The sequence below is a fragment of the Sinohyriopsis cumingii genome, unplaced genomic scaffold (genome assembly GCF_028554795.1).
Source record: "Sinohyriopsis cumingii isolate HCF-2022 unplaced genomic scaffold, ASM2855479v2 utg000131l, whole genome shotgun sequence".
NCBI lineage: Eukaryota > Metazoa > Mollusca > Bivalvia > Unionida > Unionidae > Sinohyriopsis > Sinohyriopsis cumingii.
This window is the reverse complement of record NW_028315872.1, coordinates 1002862-1025235: the sequence shown is the minus strand read 5'-3', so window position 1 is coordinate 1025235 and position 22374 is coordinate 1002862. Positions and strand designations below refer to the sequence as shown.

At 38.8% G+C, this 22374-nt stretch overlaps 1 protein-coding gene across 1 annotated transcript in view; it reads left to right on the top strand.

Moving 5' to 3' along the window:
- The window catches only part of LOC149774810 (uncharacterized), a 138986-nt gene that overhangs the window by 104267 nt on the left and 12345 nt on the right, over positions 1–22374 (top strand). Inside the window, exon 12 of the mRNA XM_089944732.1 lies at positions 3749–3767. Coding sequence (XP_089800858.1) covers positions 3749–3767 — 19 coding nt within the window. The remainder of the gene's footprint in view (positions 1–3748; positions 3768–22374) is intronic.

Sequence of the window (22374 nt, the reverse complement as noted above, 5' to 3'; positions counted from 1 at the left end):
GACTGGGAATCATTGAGTTCAGACATGTAGAAAATTTTTATTAGCAATTTTTCATGCATTTTGTAGACCAAAAGTGCACCATAATTTTTATCTCACTATAGTGAACGAGACAAGCATAACACAATTTAAAGTTTGATATGTTCTTACAGTGCTATTCATTCCTGCTTAGTGAAAAAGTCAACTGTTATATAAGCCATGTGGATTGTGTTCTTGTAGTGCTATTCAGTTCTGCTTAGTGAAAAAGTCAACTGTTATATAAGCCATGTGGGTTGTGTTCTTATAGTGCTATTCAGTTCTGCTTAGTGAAAAAGTCAACTGTTATATAAGCCATGTGGGTTCTGTTCTTATAGTGCTATTCAGTTCTGCTTAGTGAAAAAGTCAACTGTTATATAAGCCATGTGGGTTGTGTTCTTATAGTGCTATTCAGTTCTGCTTAGTGAAAAAATCAACTGTTATATAAGCCATGTGGGTTCTGTTCTTATAGTGCTATTCAGTTCTGCTTAGTGAAAAAGTCAACTGTTATATAAGCCATGTGGGTTGTGTTCTTATAGTGCTATTCATTCCTGCTTAGTGAAAAAGTCAACTGTTATATAAGCCATGTGGGTTGTGTTCTTATAGTGCTATTCAGTCCTGCTTAGTGAAAAAGTCAACTGTTATATAAGCCATGTGGGTTGTGTTCTTATAGTGTTATTCAATCCTGAGTAGTTCGGATTCAGCGAATGTGGGTATGTGAGAAAGCTTGCCAGTAGCTTCTCGAGGGTCGGTGGTTCTTTCCGGTGTTTTTCCGGGTTCTTCCTCCACCATTAATACTGGCCGCCATGTATAGCCTATCGTGTGCTAAAAAATGGTGTTAAACCCTACAACAACAACAACAATCCTGAGTAGTGAAAAAGTCAACTGTGATATAAGCCATGTGGGTTGTGTTCTTTCAGTTCTATTCAATCCTGCTTAGTGAAAAAGTCAACTGTTACATAAGCCATGTGGGTTGTGTTCTTACAGTTCTATTCAATCCTGCTTAGTGAAAAGGTCAGCTGTCATGTAAGCCATTTATGGTTCACTTGGGCCTCTTGTGGTATTGTTATATGAATGCTTTCATGATTTTTAATAAGAATAGATGCCTATTGTTAAACATTAAATTTTAGCTAAGTTCAGAAAATATAAGTAGGCTGATTGTATTATAAGTACATGTAAGATATAATCAAAATGTTTTGGCCTGTTTCTAAATATTACTATTGTTCCTACATGTAGAGTGATAAATATTACAGTTCGATTACAAATTAGTTACTGTTTTACATGTAGCATGATAAATATTATAGTTTGATTAGAAATCAGTTACACTTATTTACATGTAGAATGATAAATATTATAGTTTGATTACAAATTAACTACACTCTTTTATGTGTAGCATAACAATATTATAGTTTGATTACAAATTAGTTACACTGTTTTACATTTAGCATGATAAATATTAGTTTGATTACAAATCAGTTACACTGTTTTACATGTAGCATGATAAATATTAGTTTGATTACAAATCATTTACACTGTTTTACATGTAGCATGATAAAAATTAGTTTTATTACAAATCAGTTACACTGTTGTACATGTAGCATGATAAATATTAGTTTTATTACAAATCAGTTACACTGTTTTACATGTAGCGTGATAAATATTAGTTTGATTACAAATCAGTTACACTGTTTTACATGTAGCATGATAAATATTAGTTTGATTACAAATCAGTTAACCGTTTCACATGTAGCATGATAAATATTAGTTTGATTACAAATCAGTTACACTGTTTCACATGTAGCATGATAAAAATTAGTTTTATTACAAATCAGTTACACTGTTTTACATGTAGCTTGATAAATATTATAGTTTGATAACAAATCAGTTACACTGTTTTACATGTAGCATGATAAATATTAGTTTTATTACAAATCAGTTACACTGTTTTACATGTAGCTTGATAAATATTATAGTTTGATTACAAATCAGTTACACTGTTTCACATGTAGCATGATAAATATTAGTTTGATTACAAATCAGTTACACCGTTTCACATGTAGCATGATAAATATTAGTTTGATTACAAATCAGTTACACTGTTTCACATGTAGCATGATAAAAATTAGTTTTATTACAAATCAGTTACACTGTTTTACATGTAGCTTGATAAATATTATAGTTTGATTACAAATCAGTTACACTGTTTTACATGTAGCATGATAAATATTAGTTTTATTACAAATCAGTTACACTGTTTTACATGTAGCATGATAAATATTAGTTTGATTACAAATCAGTTACACTGTTTCACATGTAGCATGATAAATATTAGTTTGATTACAAATCAGTTACACTGTTTCACATGTAGCATGATGAAAATTAGTTTTATTACAAATCAGTTACACTGTTTTACATGTAGCTTGATAAATATTATAGTTTGATTACAAATCAGTTACACTGTTTTACATGTAGCATGATAAATATTAGTTTGATTACAAATCAGTTACACTGTTTCACATGTAGCATGATAAATATTAGTTTGATTACAAATCAGTTACACTGTTTCACATGTAGCATGATAAAAATTAGTTTTATTACAAATCAGTTACACTGTTTTACATGTAGCTTGATAAATATTATAGTTTGATTACAAATCAGTTACACTGTTTTACATGTAGCATGATAAATATTAGTTTTATTACAAATCAGTTACACTGTTTTACATGTAGCATGATAAATATTAGTTTGATTACAAATCAGTTACACCGTTTCACATGTAGCATGATAAATATTAGTTTGATTACAAATCAGTTACACTGTTTCACATGTAGCATGATAAAAATTAGTTTTATTACAGATCAGTTACACTGTTTTACATGTAGCTTGATAAATATTATAGTTTGATTACAAATCAGTTACACTGTTTTACATGTAGCATGATAAATATTAGTTTGATTACAAATCAGTTACACTGTTTCACATGTAGCATGATAAATATTAGTTTGATTACAAATCAGTTACACTGTTTCACATGTAGCATGATACAAATTAGTTTTATTACAAATCAGTTACACTGTTTTACATGTAGCTTGATAAATATTATAGTTTGATTACAAATCAGTTACACTATTTTACATGTAGCATGATAAATATTAGTTTGATTACAAATCAGTTACACTGTTTTACAAGAATTTAAAGATTCATCAATTGAATCTGATATAGTGTCAGATGTGTTGTGTTTGATGTGATATAACAATGGACAGGTTGATCTACTGAACTTAATTGTATTGTTGAATTGTGCATAATCCAAGAAGGGTCTCAAATGAGTTCTTTTTACATCAGTCTGCTTCTCACCTACTATGGCACTTGTTGCTTAATATGTTACATATATCCTACATCATTGGTCTTAGAAAAAGTATGGCAGATTCCTTACACCATAATATTGACATTCATCCCATATCATCAGTCTTAGAAAAAGTATGGCAGGTTCCTTACACCATTATCAACATTCATCCGATGTTGTCAGACTTAGAAAAAGTATGGCAGATTCAGTACACCATAAGGTCTAGATTAAGAAGTTCATTATGCAAAGATTGTATCATTTTCACACAGACAGCAGGGACTGGTTATTCCACTTTCAATGCAAGTAAGCACAATTTGACATGTGATGGCCTGTAAATAAGAAATATAATAACAAGAATGAATGATTAACTTAAGTATTTTCTTTACTTTTCAGGGACCATCTGATGCAGGATGTAAGTATATTGTATCTCATTACATGCTTAACCTATGCCATAATTTGTAATTTTTCCATTTCCAAATAATCTTTCTCCTTTTAGGTGTCAAACTTCATCTTGTATCGTAGCTCATCTGGTCATACATTTGACTGAAATCATGGACAGATTATGTATCAAATTTGCATTTATGGACAGATTATGTGTCAAATTTGCATTTATGGACAGATTATGTATCAAATTTGCGTTTATGGACAGATTATGTATCAAACTTGCAATTATGCACAGATTATGTATCAAATTTGCATTTATGGACAGATTATGTATCAAATTTGCATTTATGGACAGATTTTGTATCAAATTTGCATTTATGGACAGATTATGTATCAAATTTGCATTGATGAGCCATCTGTCATCCCTGACCATTTGCTTTTCTCAACTAAAAAATCACTGGAGCAATTGAAGCCAACATTGAGAGTAAGCATCTTGCCTTTAAGTATGACTGATATGAAGTCATAACTGCCATTATGGAAAAAAAGCAAAATGTTTTAAATCTCTTATCACTGAAAACTGCATTTTGTCTAAATTTGATAGATCATGTCAGAATGTACAAATGATTACCAGCAACCATACAGTCTTGTGTGTATTATTAAAAATATTTTAAAAGTTCTAAATAAATCTCAAGAAAAGTTAACCAAATATAAGAGAATGCATCTATGCATGTAGATCTGTCAAGTTTTCTTAAATAATGCAGATGCCTCATTTTATGTGAAGCTTTGTTAAAAATAGAACAACCTTTAAACAGCTTCTCTTAAAAGACTGCTTACCAGAAGTATACTAAATTTAACAGAAAGCTTCCTGGCATAAATTCCATTTTTAAAAAACTGCTTACCAGAAGTATACTAAATTTAACAGAAAGCTTCCTGGCATAAATTCCATTATACCAGTGATGTTCATCTGCCATCCAATATGGCTGCTATTACAAAGGCATAGAAAACCCTTTGAAAGAAGTCTCAAAATTCTTTCATCAGTTTGATAAATTTTGCAAGAAGGTATCTTGGCATAAAGAGCTCTCAGAGTTTACAAGTTAATACTGATTCATTATCATCCATGGCTGTTACACATACAAAAAAATTTGTTCAAGTTATGCCGATTTATCATGCAATGCATGCATGCAATACAGTTTGTTCAAGTTATGCCGATTTATCATGCAATGCATGCATGCAATACAGTTTGTTCAAGTTATGCAGATTTATCATGCAATGCATGCATGCATACAACACAATTTGTTCAAGTTATGCCGATTTATCATGCAATGCATGTGTACATACAACACAATTTGTTCATGTTATGCTGATTTATCATGCAATGCATGCATGCATACAACACAATTTGTTCAAGTTATGCCGATTTGTCATGCAATGCATGCATGCATACAACAAAAATTTGTTCACGTTATGCTGATTTATCATGAAATGCATGCATGCAATACAGTTTCTTCAAGTTATGCCAATTTATGATGCAATGCATGCATGCAATACAATTTGTTAAAGTTATGCCGATTTATCATGCAATGCATGCATGCAGTACAGTTTGTACAATTTATGTTGATTCAGTATCATCCATGGCTATTGTTAATTAATACAAATAAAGAAAAAAAATTATTGAAGATTTTTAACCAAATATTCCTGAGCAGGATTTGACTAAATTTGACAGAAAACATGCTGGCATCCATGTTCTTTCTGTTTATGCACATAATTCCCACCTACCTTTCTATCTGGTTGCCTTTACTAAAATAAATCTTAAAAAATTGACAAATATTTTGAAAAAACTACTGAAACAAAAAAGTTTATTTCATAATTTATCCTGGCATTTTAATTTTATACAAATAATACAGATGTCATGCTCAATGTCTCCAGTGACTAAAATTTCAAATCAACTATTCAGCGACTTCTTACAATAGTTGCTTAGTAGAATGTAACCAGGTTTGACAAATGGCACCCTGGTTTTAAAGGCATTTAAATGTTTTACAGATTATATTGACCTGTTGTCAAATATATCTGAAGATAGTGAAAGAGAAAAAGCACTGACAGCCATGTAATCAATCTCACATTCCACAAGGGTTCATTGATTTCTCATAATGGCTTCATATTCTGTTCTTTCAACTCCTTGTGAAAAAAGTAAGTTTTAAATGGACTGTTTCAATACAAGATGATTCAGCATCTTGCTATAACATGTTAACAACTAGTCCCATAATTAAATGACCTACAAATAGATTTCATATTTCCTTTTGTGTACATACTTGTCTTAAAAACTAGGATTTACAAGATAGATATATGTAACCAGTTAATTGTATGTATGCGAATTCAGTGTATTAGGCTTGGTGTTGTTTTTTTTTAGGTATCTGTCATTTACTTATTACATGTAAAAGGATTGGGAATATGTATGTCAAGTCAGTGTTTCAAGCATTTTGGTTTTGGGTGCATCTGTCATTTACTTATTACATGTAAAAGGATTGGAAATATGTATGTCAAGTCAGTGTTTTAGGTTTGGTTGTTTTGGATTGTACCCTTTAGACCCCAATCCTTCATTTACTTATTATAAAGATGGGGAATTTACATGAGAAGTGAGTCAGTGCTACAGGCTTGATGGTCTTGGGTGTATCCATCATGTACTGTTTTACATGTAGAAGGATGGAGAATTTACATGTGATGTCAGTGTTTCAGGCCTGATGGTCTGGGGTGTATCCATCATTTACTTTTTAACATGTATAAGGATGGAGAATTTACAGGTGATGTCAGTGTTTCAGGCTTGATGGTCTCGGGTGTATCCGTCATGTACTGTTTTACATGTATAAGGATGGAGAATTTACATGTGATGTCAGTGTTTCAGGCCTGATATTTTGGGGTGTAGCCATCATGTACTGTTTTACATGTATAAGGATGGGGAATTTACATGTGATGTCACCGTTTCAAGCCTGATGGTCTGGGGTGTGTCCATCATTTACTTTTTTACATGTATAAGGATGGGGAATTTGCATGTGATGTCAGTGTTTCAGGCCTGATGGTCTGGGGTGTATGCATCATTTACTTTTTATATGTATAAGGATGGGGAATTTAAATGTGAGGTCAGTGTTTCAGGCTTGATGGTCTGGGGTGTATCTGTCATGTACTGTTTTACATGTATAGGGATGGGGAATTTACATGTGATGTCATTGTTTCAGTTTTGATGGTCTGGGGTGTATCCATCATTTGCTTTTTACATGTATACGGATGGGGAGTTTACATGTGAAAAAGTGTTTCAGTTTTGATGGTCTGGGTGCAGCCTTTAGAACCAAATCCTTTGTTCACTTATTATAAGACTAAATAGTTTACATTTATGGGTCGATGGTTTAGGTTTGGAGGTCTGGGGTGCAGCTTTTAGAACCAGATCCTATGTTTAATTATTATAAGACTAAATAGTGTACATTTTTGGGTCCATGGTTTAGGTTTGGCAGTTTGGGTTGTAGCCTTTAGGCATGAGTCTCTAATTTACTTATTATAAGGTTTAGGAATTTACGTGAGATGGTTGCAGGTTTAGGATTATTGGTTTGGCTAGTTGTAGCCTATAGACCCCACTCACATTTGCTGTTTCCAATTAAAGTACAATTTCAATGAAAATAATCTTTCTACATATAAGTACATTGACACACACTTGACTCTAAACAATGAAAATAATCTATCTACATATAAGTACATTGACACACACTTGACTCTAAACAATGGATGGTGCATGGTAAAATATAATGTAAAAAAAGGTTACGATAGGACATTCAGGAGAGTAATAGGAAAGGCAGAAATAACTAAATCAGTGTTAGTGTACGTTTTTGTCCCTTCATACTCAGACCAATACAGCAACCGTAGTGGCAATGAGATAATGAACTTCAACTGGCATAGCCCTGATAATCACTAGGTCTTTCTTGTAGCTGTGTAGTTCATTAGAATTTGATTTTGAAAAGCTCCTGCTTGTGACATACCAAGTCAGAAGCTTTTGCAATTGTTGATGGTAATTTGTTCCAAGTCCCTGTTGAAAATGGGAAGAAGATGAACTTGAAACAATTTTTTGATGCTGACTTCAATTGGAACTTATTCCTGTGGTTTGCCCTAGTTTGGTTATGTGGTGGGGTCAAGTATTTTTCTGATGGTATGTCCACTAGATTGTTCACTACCTTATACAACATGAGCAGTTGGGCCTTGGTTTGCCTGGATTCAAGTTATTTCCACTGGAGATGGTTCAAAATTGCACTGACACTGCTAGTACAGGTAAACCACAGATTTTTTGGCAATGGATGGTCCGGTGCCACTTTTAGTCCGGACAAAATTACGAGATCACACTTGAAATTCCCAACACCGCCAAATTAGTTTAGTGGGCGTGCACTCACTTGGATTGTTTACACTGCAGTTTGTTAGTGGTGAAATTTGTATTTTGTGCAATTCTTAGCTTATTTTACTTACATTTAACCCTAGCTATGGCTTCTAAGAAAGATGCAAGTATCAGTGGAGGTGTCAAGCATAAACACCAGTTAGTATTGATAAAAGTTAAAGTAAAACTGTTGAAAAAACTGGACCATGGTGTTTCCGTACGAAAGCTGTGTGAGCAGCAGGGGGGGCGAATCCGACATTTTGTCCAAACGTTATTTGGCTTAATTGTTACTTTCTGCACTCAGCGGATCCGGTGTCGTCAGCGCCTGGTAAAAAAAAAAACGACGTCGTCGTCGTTGTCATCGTCGAGGGGCCAAATCGACAATTGTCCGGACGTCATTTGGTTTAATTAATACCTTCTGCGCGCCGATCCCCAGCGTCGTCAGCGTCCGGTAAGCACATCGACGACCGCGTCGATGTCATCGCCCCCCCTGCTGCTATGATTTAACCGAATATTTGGTCAAGTCCGATACGATATCGTGTCCGAGGGTCATGTAAATTTATCGTTACAAATCCATGTGGGGTCGACTGAGCATGACTAAAAAAGTTTCGAAAACATTAAAGTCCATGTCACCGCCGCACCATGTCTGCCAAATATTTCGTAGCGTGTGTGTATCAACGCCGTTGAATACAGCAAGAATATTACAGTTGTCTCTGATTACTTTTGGAATCTGAGTGTATCGTTGAGTGACATATATCACGTCAGTGTTTTTATGCCTGCCTCTGGAAAATATCCTAGCTGGGTTTTTTTGATTGTCTAACATAACATCATCGTACACGACTAGATTGTTAACGTCGCCATCAATATCATCAATACCTGGTGCATCATTGATATCTGTAATAAACTCAATAACATTTTTTTTAGCGATCGCTGATGCATTCTCGTTGAAATCTTTCAACACCTCGTAGCATCGTTGATCATCTACGCTAGGAGCAACCAAATACAACTTATCCCACTTCATCCATCTCATTATTAAATTGAGTAACAATTGCGTCTTGCCGGATCCAGATGGTCCGATGATAATCATCCGGATCGAGTTTGGTAGCGCTGCAACATGCTTAACTGGTTCTCTTGTTTTAGTCGCTGAAAAGTCAATTATATTCATGTCTCTATACATAAATTATGGATCTATATTGTGTAAAGTGTAGAGTGCGTACTGGCACAAATGATATGACAACCGTTACAACAAGAAATAACAGATCGGCGCTTACTGGCAAGTGTGTACAATGCGGTACAAAGAAATTTAGATTTATTTCTACCAAACCCGGGGGTGTTTTAAAAAAAAGCGAGGAGGTGATATTGCAGCCAAATTGGCAAAACTCCCCGGAGCACCGTGGGCAAAGTATCCAGGAGAAAAGCACCTTCCAGGATATAACTACTGTGGCCCCGGAACACGATTAGATATCAGACTCGATGATCAAAATCAACCCAAACCCGGTGAGTATCCAATAAACGCTATCGATAAGGCGTGTCATGCTCATGATGTTGCTTACTACAAAAGTAGCGATCTGCAACAGCGTCATATCGCGGACGTAAAATTAATTCACGCGCTAAATGCTATTCCTGATAAATCCTTCAAAGAAAAATTGGCCTCATGGTTGGTAAAATCGGCTATGAAAGGTAAATTAATGATTGGAAGCGGAGCTTCTCGCGCTGGTAATTGAAAACGCTAGCGTTTATAATAACAACATGGAATCCATCTATTATTCTCCGAGAGGATACTGGAAGGGGAAGGCCGCAATTGGTAAGCTTGCAAGCGCTGCAAAGGTAACAAAGGCCACTGCGGCTAATTGGTTATCCAAACAGGCTATATGGCAAATCTATCTACCACCGCCTAAACAAATCAACTTCTCGCGCTTTGATGTCAGCGTACCTAATGAAGTTCATCAGGCTGATATACTATTTTTGCCGCATGACAACGGTTACAAATACGCGCTAACCGTAGTTGATGTTGCGAGTCGATACAAACAAGCGGAGCCGTTAAAAACAAAGTCGGCAACTGAAGTAGCCGCTGCGTTTGAGCGGATTTATCGAAGAGGTCCTCTGCGCTGGCCAAATCTATTACAAGTTGATCCTGGTAGTGAATTTCGCGGCGCTGTTTTATCAACGCTGAAACATCATAGCGTCGCGATACGACGAGGTCATACTGCGCTACATCGTGATCAGGCAATTGTTGAACGATTCAATCGGACTCTTGCTGAACGGTTATTTGGGTATCAATACGCGAAGGAATTCATCCAAGAAAAACGATCTCGTGAATGGGTCAAAAGGTTGCCAGGCGTAATTGCAGCGTTAAATAACGAGATTACCCGAGCAATCAACATGAAGCCCTGCGACGCGATTAAATACGAGTATATACCCGGAAGATCAAAAATAAATAGCGTTTCCAAGCCGATTCTCGGCGATGTCACTGTTAGATATCTGTATGAACCAGGAGAGCTTGAAGGCGGTAAAAAAAGAGCTACTGATCCTATTTGGAGTGTTACCGCACATAACATATCAACGATAACACGATCAACTGATAGACCACCGATCTATAGACTGGATTCAACTGCCCCACAGCGGGGGTTTACACGCGAGCAACTACAAGTGATACCTAACGATACTCAATTGCCCCCACGTGGTCTTAACTAGCGCCGTTGCGTCTATTGCACTCAAGACAGGTCAACCTCACATTGGTTTTGACATGACCGAGACTGTTATCGATCCTGTCCACGGTAAATTGGCGGGCGTCTTTATCCGAATAACGCCAACTCATTATACAATTGCAACTCGCGCAGTGATTATTCTGTTGTTGTCGTAGCGAGATTATTAATTCGGCATCAATATCAAAACGCCGCTGTTTTTTTTTATCCTGTTGGCGGTAACCCGAGAGTTTTCTATCAATGACGCTTGCATCGATGATGTCGTTGGTGACTTCGTCGGTGACTCCGTCAACAACAATTCTTCGAAGCTGATTCATTCTCCGTACTCGGGACACCGCAAGATAGACTAGATTGGACCATTCGATGCGATTATCAACCATCCAAACAATTGTATCCGTGATAGTCAGTCCCTGCGAGGAATGTATTGTTTTTGCGTATCCTAGCGTCCACGGGGATTTATCAGCACGTAGCGCGTCCTCGGCGACGCTGATATCAACGAGCACAATATCATTCAGCACGAGAATTTGTTTTTCTGTCCGGCCTGGAATCTCAACTTCAATGTTCTGCCGCCGTGTATCCGCGGGTCTATAACATAACGGCACTGGACGCGTTGGAAACCTTTCCTTATGCAACGTAAACAACTTCCGTTGAAGTGTGTCCCTGACTATCTTTCTACTCGCTACAATTAAATCGTTTGGTCTCCATGTTTCCCAGAATTCATTTAACGGCGTTTCCGGAATTACCTCGCGGATTATTTCACACTGAATTCTATCCGGCTGTAATCTGATTAATTTTTTAACCTCGCGCAGTTGTTCATCAAGTGCCCGGTAATCAGTATCGGTTTCTTCATAATAGTCCACGAACCCTCTCAACCAATCATGTGGACCCTCGCCGACAAATGGTGGTGGTTGGCCATGGTCGCCACACATGATTACCGCTGTATTCGCGAGCAGCAACCAATCAAGAAACATTTGTAAAACATCTAACGAAACAGTACATATCTCATCCCAGATGATAACCTCAGGAATAAATTTTTCACCCATTCGATCAGGAGTCCACTCACCGCCGCTGTATCGAAAAAAGCTGTGATAAGTAACGGCGTCAACATTTCGTTGTTTTATTTCTCGCGCTAGTCTATGGGTCGGTGTAAGCACGATTATACTTGCCCGCGTTCGAAATAATTCAATTGCCCGAGTCGTCTTTCCTGACCCGCCACAGCCGCTTAAATAAACCGTCTTGTGTCTACAAATTGGATCAGAACACGGTGGTGCATTAGACCATTCCGATAATTTATCACCGCGTAGGTAATTGTTCTCAACGGTGACATCTGCTGACGGGGAATAATCGCGTCGTATTTCATTTTTAATTCTCCATGTACCCCAACTCTCGTCCGGACTAGTAAACTCGGCTACGTTTTCCTTATACGCTACGTCAACATAAAACGAATCAACGGCTACTCTAACCGCGGTGTCGGGGAATCTATTTATCATCGAGAATAAATTGATAGCGGCGTAACCCAGCATAGACGCCCTCAAATGCGGGTATGCTGGGCTGTCTCCATCGCTGTAGGTAACAACTGTACCCAACCTTGTTCCATTGGACAAGAAAGCTGTTTCGCAGTTCACGTATCTATTTTTTGCCACTGCGTCCTTGATTACGAAATCATATTCTGCGTCATCTATAATCAGCCGTGAGCAATATCGTTTGTAATCGCAGTTTTTTCCACCTTGTGTGAACTTACCAATTATTCTTCTACCGAGATCTTTTGCCTCGCGGTTTCGTTGGTTGAATATCCTCCTGGACCATTCGATGATATATTCCTCGTCGGCATCGATGTGTTTTTTGGACTCGTCAATTATGCTATCTAGACGCTCCGGTTCTGGTAACCAGACTTCAGTCTGCGCCCGGTATGATATAATCGCGTCACTGACAATCAACGATACAAGCATGCTACAATCAATCATGTACCGTAGCAGCGCAATTGGCAGCCACTTCTTTTCAGCCATGTGCCTACCGATCCAAATATAGCAACAGCGATGAAGTCCTGCCGCGAACTCAAATGATACTACGCGAGCGAATCCGGTTAAATCAAAATCAGGCAGTGGTCCATTAATAGCAACACGAGTCATTTCATGTCTGGGGTGTCCAAATCGTCTAAAGTACTCAGCGGCGGATCCATACCCGAGAAAACTCGCTGGATAACAGGCAACCATATCAACGGAGATCATAGCGTCGCGGTTGTATTCAGTGTTCCATAGTCCACCGTGATAATACTCCAAACAACTGGATTGTACATCCGGTAGAAATTCCTTGCGCGTTGGGCTCCACGCATTTTTCCTCGCTGCAACATGAGCCGCAACCGATGGAATCGTAAAACAATTTGTTAGCAGTTGTTCATCATGCTTTTCAAATTCCATGGCGGTTTTTTTCATCTTGTTGTGAAATGCTTCAGTGCGATATAATTCACCGTTTGGTCTTACAAACTGATCAAAGGTATCAGCGCTGCGAAGTAACCACATTGATACAGGGTCGTTTTTACACAAACAAGCAATAGCATCAAATAGTTTCCTCTCCGCGAGAAAACCATCCCGGGAGAATTCTTCGGGTATATACTTTACTGTTCTATCCCGTGGAAACACTGTGATCGCGGGCGTCCATGCGTGTTCGTTATGATCAATAATTTTGATTGGGGCCCCATTTGATTTATACTTCGATTCGTATAATACTTCACCGGTTATCGTTGTAACGGTTATTGGAAATCTCAACGACGTTTCTAATCTCGCTATGTCGCTGATGGTCGCTCCACGCTCTTTTACGGTTAGTTCCCACTGGTTGATTTTGCTACGTCGTAAATCAGTCAATTTGTTTCCTCGACATGCATTTGTAAAATGCTCTATTACTCGTTCTGCTACACAATTTATCCCCGTTGACTGTTTCATTGGTTTCAGTTTTCCGATATCAGGTTTCTTATTTAACGGGTATATTCCATAAACAACTGCTGTTTCAGGATACGCTCGTTCATAGTATGGTCTGTCAATTCCGGTTAACAGCCCCGGCTTGGAGTCGCGGCTAATAATGACTGTTTTCTTGTCGCTGAGAACTGGTTCAAATTTATCACGTATGATCCAATCACCTGATTCCACCCGGACAATGAATTTTACTCTGAAGAAATACTTTTTACCGTCAAGTTGTGATATTATCGTTGCTGCGCGGTTGTCGTTCATGGTAGCATCAACAACGCCATCAATTCGAAATGTTGACCAACTATGAGATGCACCATCACGCTTGAATTCATTGATACAATCGCGTATTTTACTCAACAGGGTTCTATCGTTTATTAACGCTTTTGGTGTGTCCCTGAGGACTCTATCGAGATTGAACTTAATATTTTTCCAGGGCTTAATTGCTGCCAATCTCTCGAACTCATCCATATAATTAAAACAAGTATTTAAATGAAAGAATATAGTATAATGAATCACTGCAAATGGTTGATGATTGGGTCGACAACCCCGTGCAATAAATCATGTAGAGGTGAATTCTGCGGGTATCATTTACAAAGCGTTCGTAATGGTTCTCTTGGCCCCCTTCCGTGCTTGGTTTGCCACGTCGGTGTAAGAGGAAAATCGCAGTTGTGTATTAATTGTGGCGAAAAGCGATACAGGGAACTAAAACGCTATTATGACAAGCGAATTAAAAACGCCGTCATTGAACAAACCGCCCACTTCGTCATCAAAACCCCCCAGGACTACGTTGAAAGATTTATAATTAAACCAAATAATAAATTAGACAAGTAGTATTATTATATAAATGGACCAAGAGTTCAGACCTCACCCCTTGCTCGTCAATTACGAGGCATCTCGCGACGGCGTTGTTAGAAATTGTAGACTGAAGAAGCCGGTTGGATGGAAAAAATAATCAGGGGTATTTGATGTTTGGTGCCGGAAAGAAGAAGTACTATGTTCATAGGGCGGTATTTGAGGTATTCAACGGATTAATCGAGAATGGACTTGTGACTGATCATATTAATAATAATAAGACTGATAATTCTCTTATAAACTTGCAAGCTATCTCGCAAAGTCAGAATGCCAAAAAAGGCCAAACTGGTAAATACCCAAAGAAAGCAAGGGGTGTCAAATCGTTTGATACAACAACGCACGAAGAAAAAACATTTCACTCCATGAATGCGGCAGGAAAATATTTCGACATTTGTATAACCTCAGTACGATTTGTTGCAGAAGGAATACAGAATTCAGCGATCTCAAAAAAGACTGGGCACAGGATTCGATTTTCATATATAACAGAAATTAGCGAGTGACGAAGTCGCCGTGACAAGGCCACCGGCGCCTATGGCGCTGACGAAGTCGCCATGACAGTGTGAAACGTTATTGTCTGTTCCGGAAGAAAACGAATTATTAAACACCTTCGGAATTGATACACGGGGGTTTCATTTTTTTATTATTTAAAAACAAGATGTTCTATAAGAATAATGAATATCGAAGACATCAATAATATATTAGCCGAGATTTCAAAATTAAAAAATCAAGGAATTGAATTATCTGATTATCTCGACAGTGAAAAAATATTATCCGATTACGAGATTATTAACGAACAGTCGAAACGGGGGCGTTTTACCCTGGCCCGCGAGTACTTTTTTATAAAACGATTACAACATACGATCAATGAAAACTTGTACCACAATGACGCAAATGCATTCATTGGACTATTCACTGCCGTTGAAATAATACGAAAAAAACTCGGACGTGTTTATGAACGACGCCGGGAGATTTCTAGTAAGATCAAAAACATTAGAAGGATTATAGACGAAAACTCCGGCGAGAAATTAGAAATTGCTTCGCAATTGCAATAATGGTAGGCGAATCACTTACTACTCGGCTAGCCAGAGAGCGGCTAGCGGCGCTTAGAAAGTTCATACCGTTACGAGACAGGGTCCGAGAGCAACTTCAAACGCGGCAGCAACTACAAACCGATTTTACTGTTGGAAGCGAACAACTCTTTGCCCCGGTAACTAAAGCGACCAAAGATGTTACGGCGGCAACTGTACCCGTCCTCGATGCGCTTGAAAAGATAGCGGCTCAGACCGAACAAACAAAAAGGTCTTTAGAAACACTCCCTGCAAAAATAGCGGCTGCCACAACACGGAGGTCACCACCACTCGCTATAATGGACCCACAAGAACCTTATGTTACAATGGCCGACGAAGAAGAACTAGGTGCTACCGCAAGAGAACCAGAAGAAGAAATACCGGAAGAAATACCGGAAGAAATACCGGAAGAAAAAGAGAAAAGGGGGAATATACCCCGTAATGTACTTAAGAAGAGCACAATAGATCAAATTAGAGGCTTCAGCAGCAGGGAAGAATTAATTGATTTTACTGCCTCCAATTTTGCTAAGAGCATACGAGATAAGGAACATATCAATAGCGGTTACGAGAAAAATATAAAGACGTTAAAGGATTGGACAAGAATAGTGTATTTAGCGATTAAACACGAGAATGCATTACCACATCGTGGTGATCCCGATTACGACGCATTCCACAAGGAAGTTGAAAAAAGGGTAAAACCAAAAAAAGGAAAAGGATACTCTGTTGGCAAAGAATCCTACGGCGTTACCTGTCCTAACAGTGTTCTCAGTGACATATCACGGCTAGACGTACTAATCGGAGGAAAACGAGCCGGAAATAACTCTCCGGAAATAATCAATGAGGCCGCTGATATTTGCAAGAGGTTTTTTACGGGCGGTATCATGGACGTTAGTGCGTATCGAACGCTCATAGACGAGTTAGTGGACGATTAAAATTGTTGTTTTTTGACCGTTTTTGTTAATTTTTTGACCGTTTTTTTGTCGTTTTTGGCCATTTTTTGGTCGTTTTTGACAATTTTTTGAGGGCAAAAACCCCACGAAATCATTTAGAGAAAATCGATGTTTTTGCTGAAAAAATCGAAAAAAACGACTATAGGCAACAAAAAACGACCAAAAATCAAGAAAAAACCAGAAAAAAACCGGATTTTTATCGAGGGCAAAAACCCAAGGAAATTTTGATAAAATTTATTCCGGTTTTCCACAGGAGGAAATGTCAGTATTAATTTTTTATAGGAATTATGACATTTCCTCCATACTGATGATCGATTTTGTTTTGCAAAACTGACGTCAACCGTTTGCAAAATTATATAATATTGTAAATCCGCGTCAATTTTGACCGTTTTTTGCCATTTTTTGACTGTTTTTGACCGTTTTTTGCCATTTTTTGACTGTTTTTTAGCCATTTTTCGAGGGCAAAACCCCACGAAATCATTTAGAGAAAATCGATGTTTTTGCTGAAAAATCGAAAAAAAAAAAGACTATAGGCAACAAAAAATGACCAAAAATGACTAGAAATCAAGAAAAAACCGGAAAAAAACCGGATTTTTATCGAGGGTAAAAACCCAAGAAAATTTTGATAAAATTTATTCCGGTTTTCCACACGGCGGTGGGGTGGGGTGGGGTGATCAATCACTGGTGATCACAATCACTAATTGAAAAACCGGTGTTTTTATAATAAAGATGATCATACACTACAACCACGATAAACCAGTACTCGTCTACGTGGTAAACTCGCGATTGCCTGTTTACCGCGCGTACTATGGAGACGGTCTCGGTAGCACCATTGCGGGGTTATTTACAAGAATGGCTCCAAAAGTAGCGCCGTTAGCCAAACAATTAGGAATGAAGGCTATTGATGTTATTCGTGATAAGGGTATTAGTGCTATTGGAGACGTTGCCGGAAAGGCGCTTTCAGCCGCGCGGGACAAACTAATGTCGTTGGTGAGGAGAAAAAAACAGAAACCACCGGTGATGCCATCAACGACAGTGATGCCTGCAAATGTCAGTAAAGTAATAAATAACGCCGTGGAAGAAAAACTAGAATCGTTGGCGGCTCAGTCGTCCACCAACGCGCCCATAAACGCAATAGCGGGGGAGTGGTCTTAAACAGAATTCAAAGAATTTACGACGAAAAAATCGCAATTGAAAACATCAACATGATAAATAATAAAATGTTTGCGCGAACCGCTGATTCCGCGTTTGATATAGATGCCCCAGTGCGCAGGGATGATTCTGTCCGTGATTATCAATATTATTCTTATTATGCAGCGCAACCCGACCTACGATCGCGAATTGAACTTCAAGTCCAAGATACCAGTAAATATTTTCTGCCGTGTGAAGCGTTTATCGAAATTGAGGGAGAACTCGTGACAAATGCCGCCGATAATGCACCATACGCAGATGACGATCGTGTTCGAGTTGGCTTCGTTAACAACGGTATCATGGCGTTATTTGAGAGCGCCAGATATCTTATTGACGGGCGAGAAATTGAATCAATAGAACGCGAGGTTGATGTTGCAACAACGATAATTGGGTTAGCGAGATACTCGGATGATTATACAAGATCGGCGGGCCCATCTATGATGTTTGCAAAGGACACCACCGATAACGCTGATCATTTTCAGTTCATCAACGTGCTGGTGGAAAGAGATACCGCAACTGACCCACAGGCTGAAGCAAATAACCCAGACCGCAGAGCAAGACCAGGCGCTAATTTCAATATTATAAAGAGTATCAACAATGATTACAATATGGGATTCGCAGCACGAATATTGATGCTAAAAAGACCACGCCGACAGTTTTCATGCGCGATTCCACTCCATCACATATTTGGATTCTGCAGAAATGTCAGGAGGGTTATCTATGGGGCTAAGCATACAATCGCGCTGACGCGAAGGGGCGATGATAACAATGCAATATGGCGTGCTGCTGGCGTCGCTGCCGGTAAAGTCATTTTAACTAAAATGGCATTGTGGATGCCGGTGCTGACTCCATCAGTTACCACGGAAGCACGATTGTTAGCATTTATGGAACAGGGAGGAAAATCGTTGTTGAGTTGGCTAGCGGTAACAACTGATGCTAAAGAGGATAACGTCGCCGATACGTTTACATGGCACTTGGCATCAAAACAGGGTGTTTCAGCCCCGCGTCATATATTCATAGCGCTACAGAATAGGGAACGATTGGGTAATCAAGAACGCAGCCATATGATATTTGATCAATTAGGAGTCAGGGATGTTTCGCTGAGAATAAACGGACAACAGGAACCATCCGAGGATATACAGCTTAATTACGGCGACAACCATATCGCACGTGTGTATTATCGATTGCTGTCATATATGGGTCGTGATCAAAACGTTGACACTGGTTTGCAAATATCACAACTTGATTTTAAAAACCTGTATCCGATTTATTATTTTTCGTTGGAACATCTTGATTTAACGAGACAATCCGTCGTTGATATACACTTCCGAGCTCGTATAGCCCCGGGTGGTGTTAATTACAGAGCGGTTGCTGTCATTCTCAGCGATAAATCAATGCTGTTGGAAGGTGTTGGTGGACGAATGAGAATCGTTGATGCGCCAGTGGAAAACATGTAATTGAAAGCACAAACACGTTTACAATAAAATGTCTTATAGTGTCGTCAGTGTAGAGTTGACTGATGGTCAAGTCAAGAAATTACGATCAAAGTCGGCTAAACAATGCGGGACCACAATAACACTGAAGCCGTCGCAGATGGCGGGTGGTAATCATAAGATATCGTTGACGGCGCGTCAAATAAAACATTTCAATAATGCGATGAAGAATAAAAAGGGCGTTCAAATAGATTTTTCAGCCGCAGCGATTAAAAACATGGAAAAGACCGGTGGGATATTTCCGCTGTTAGCTGCGATTGCAGCGTTGATTGCCGCGGCGGCCCCAGCAGTGGCTAAGGCGGCTGCGTTAGGGGCCGTTGGTACCGCGGCGGGGATGGCACTGAAGAAGGCAACCAGGAAAGGCTACAAAAAAAAAACGACCCGTGGCCGGAAAGGGTCTAAGACTACCGGGAACTCCGTATTCATGGTACTCGGGAAAGGGTCTAAGACTACCGGGAACCGTTTATTGACTCAGGAGTCAATGACTCCTATGTCTAATTTTGATTTAATAGACGCCGCAAACGCGCTAGCGATAAAAAACTTCAGCGGTGTTTTTATGAGGGATCAATTACCGGCGGCACCAAGGAATATTGAAACAGGCATAATTAACCTCGATGGGTCCTCCGGAGCGGGGACTCATTGGGTTGCGTACGCGATTGATCCGCGTGCGATCGTCTATTTTGATTCATACGGGTTAGCCCCGCCGAACGAGTTCATGCGGTATATCCGGACGTGTTCAGCCCGGGTTTTTTATTCCACGTTGCCAACACAGCAGTTAAGCGACCCGCCGATATGCGGCCGTGAGGTATTGAACGTACTCGGGGCGATTTCATCATCGCGGAAACCACCTCATGTGGTTGTAAACGAATACACTAGTGGGGTCGTAGAGGCCCGGCGGGTTAATTAGAAACGCCGTTTTTTTTTACAATAACGATGATTGATATTTGGGGACGACCGGTTTCGGCGCTGAAAGAATCCACGGAAACGCTCGCCACCGATGACATAAAAAAACTAATCGAGGATGAAATCGCTGATACGTTGAATTTAACCAGTGTTGACCCAGGCGAAATAGTTGTATTTCAAGACCGCCAGGGTAAATTGAAATCCAGTAATGTGTCGCTGGATGACGTTTTAATACGACAGCGTGATGCCGCCGAGGACGCTATCGCGTTGTATACCGGCGACGGACGACTCAAACCGGGTGAACATATATCGACGATAACATTAATCCGAGACGGTTTTACAACGCTGTCGGGCCAATTTACCTCGTTACGGAAAAATGTTAACAGGATCGATGACAACTTTGATAAATTCTTTGGTAAAAATAATACCAAACCGGATGAGATTACAACAACTATAAATGATATCACTGCGTATGGACAGAAAATAAAAACAATCAAAACTGATGTTGCAGCGAACAAAAAAAATGTAGACGCGAATGGACAGGAAATAAAAACAATCAAAACTGATGTTGCAGAGAACAAGAGGAATATAGACGCGCATACAGGGGAAATAAGAACAATCAAAACTGATGTTGCAGCGAACAAAGGGAATATAGACGCGTATAGAGGGGAAATAGGAACGATCAAAACTGATGTTGCAACGAACAAAAGAAATACAGACGCGAATACAGGGGAAATAGGAACGATCAAAACTGATGTTGCAACGAACAAAAGAAATACAGACGCGAATACAGGGGAAATAGGAACGATCAAAACTGATGTTGCAGCGAACAAAAAAAGTATAGACGCGTATGAAGGGGAAATAAAAACAATCAAAACTGATGTTGCAGCCAACAAAAGAAATATGGACGCGCATACAGGGGAAATAGGAACGATCAAAACTGATGTTGCAGCGAACAAAAGAAATATAGACGCGCATACAGGGGAAATAGGAACGATCAAAACTGATATTGTAGCGAACAAAAAAAGTATAGACGTGCATGAACAGAGAATAGGAACGATCAAAACTGATATTGTAGCGAACAAGAATAATATAGACGCGCATGGATGGAGAATAGAAACAGTCAAAACTGATGTTGCAGCGAACAAAAAAAGTATAGACGCGCATACAGGGGAAATAGAAACAATCAAAACTGATGTTGCAGCGAACAAAAGGAATATAGACGCGCATACAGGGGAAATAGAAACAGTCAAAACTGATGTTGCAGCGAACAAAAGGAATATAGACGCGCATACAGGGGAAATAGGAACGATCAAAACTGATGTTGCAGCGAACAAAAAAAGTATAGACGCGTATAGAGGGGAAATAAATACACTCATTACTAAGGTTGCAGCGAACAAAAAAGATGTGGACGCGCATATACAGGAAATAGATATACTCATTTCTAGGGTTGCAGCGAACAAGAATAATATAGACGCGAGTCGGCGGGAAATAGAAATAATCAAAACTGATGTTGAAACGATTAAAGACGGACTACCGAGAGTAGCAGAGCAATTCGAAAAAATAAAAATCCCTCATGAGAACACCATCAACACAGTATACACAATTCGGCATGGATCATTCGATTGGACTCCTACACAGAATACAGTAAATATTACCGCAACTGTTAAGGGCATTTATCGATTGACATTGATTTCGGCGATGCAGTTCAGTATATCATCGTCGAGTTCATCCGGGTTTAACAATACAATATCAACAATCATTGACAAGGATACAATTGAACGGTTTATAATTAAGGCCGTTGATAGCAGTCTATTTAGGACAAACATCACATGGTATGCAGAATTTGCAGTTGATCTAAGTAAGTAATTGAAAACACTAGCTCTTTTAAAATAAAAATGACCACCAGGGTAATTGAATCAGAGGTATCACCGACGTCACATCAATATCGATTCGATACCGCAAAAGAATTCTCCGCGAATTTGAAAACGCTTTCCGAACAATACCGCGCAAAAATAAAAAAAATACCGCAGAAAAATAACCACCATCGACGCGGTCGTGTACTCGGTGTCGGGTATAGTAGCCGGTACCGGTGTTATTTTA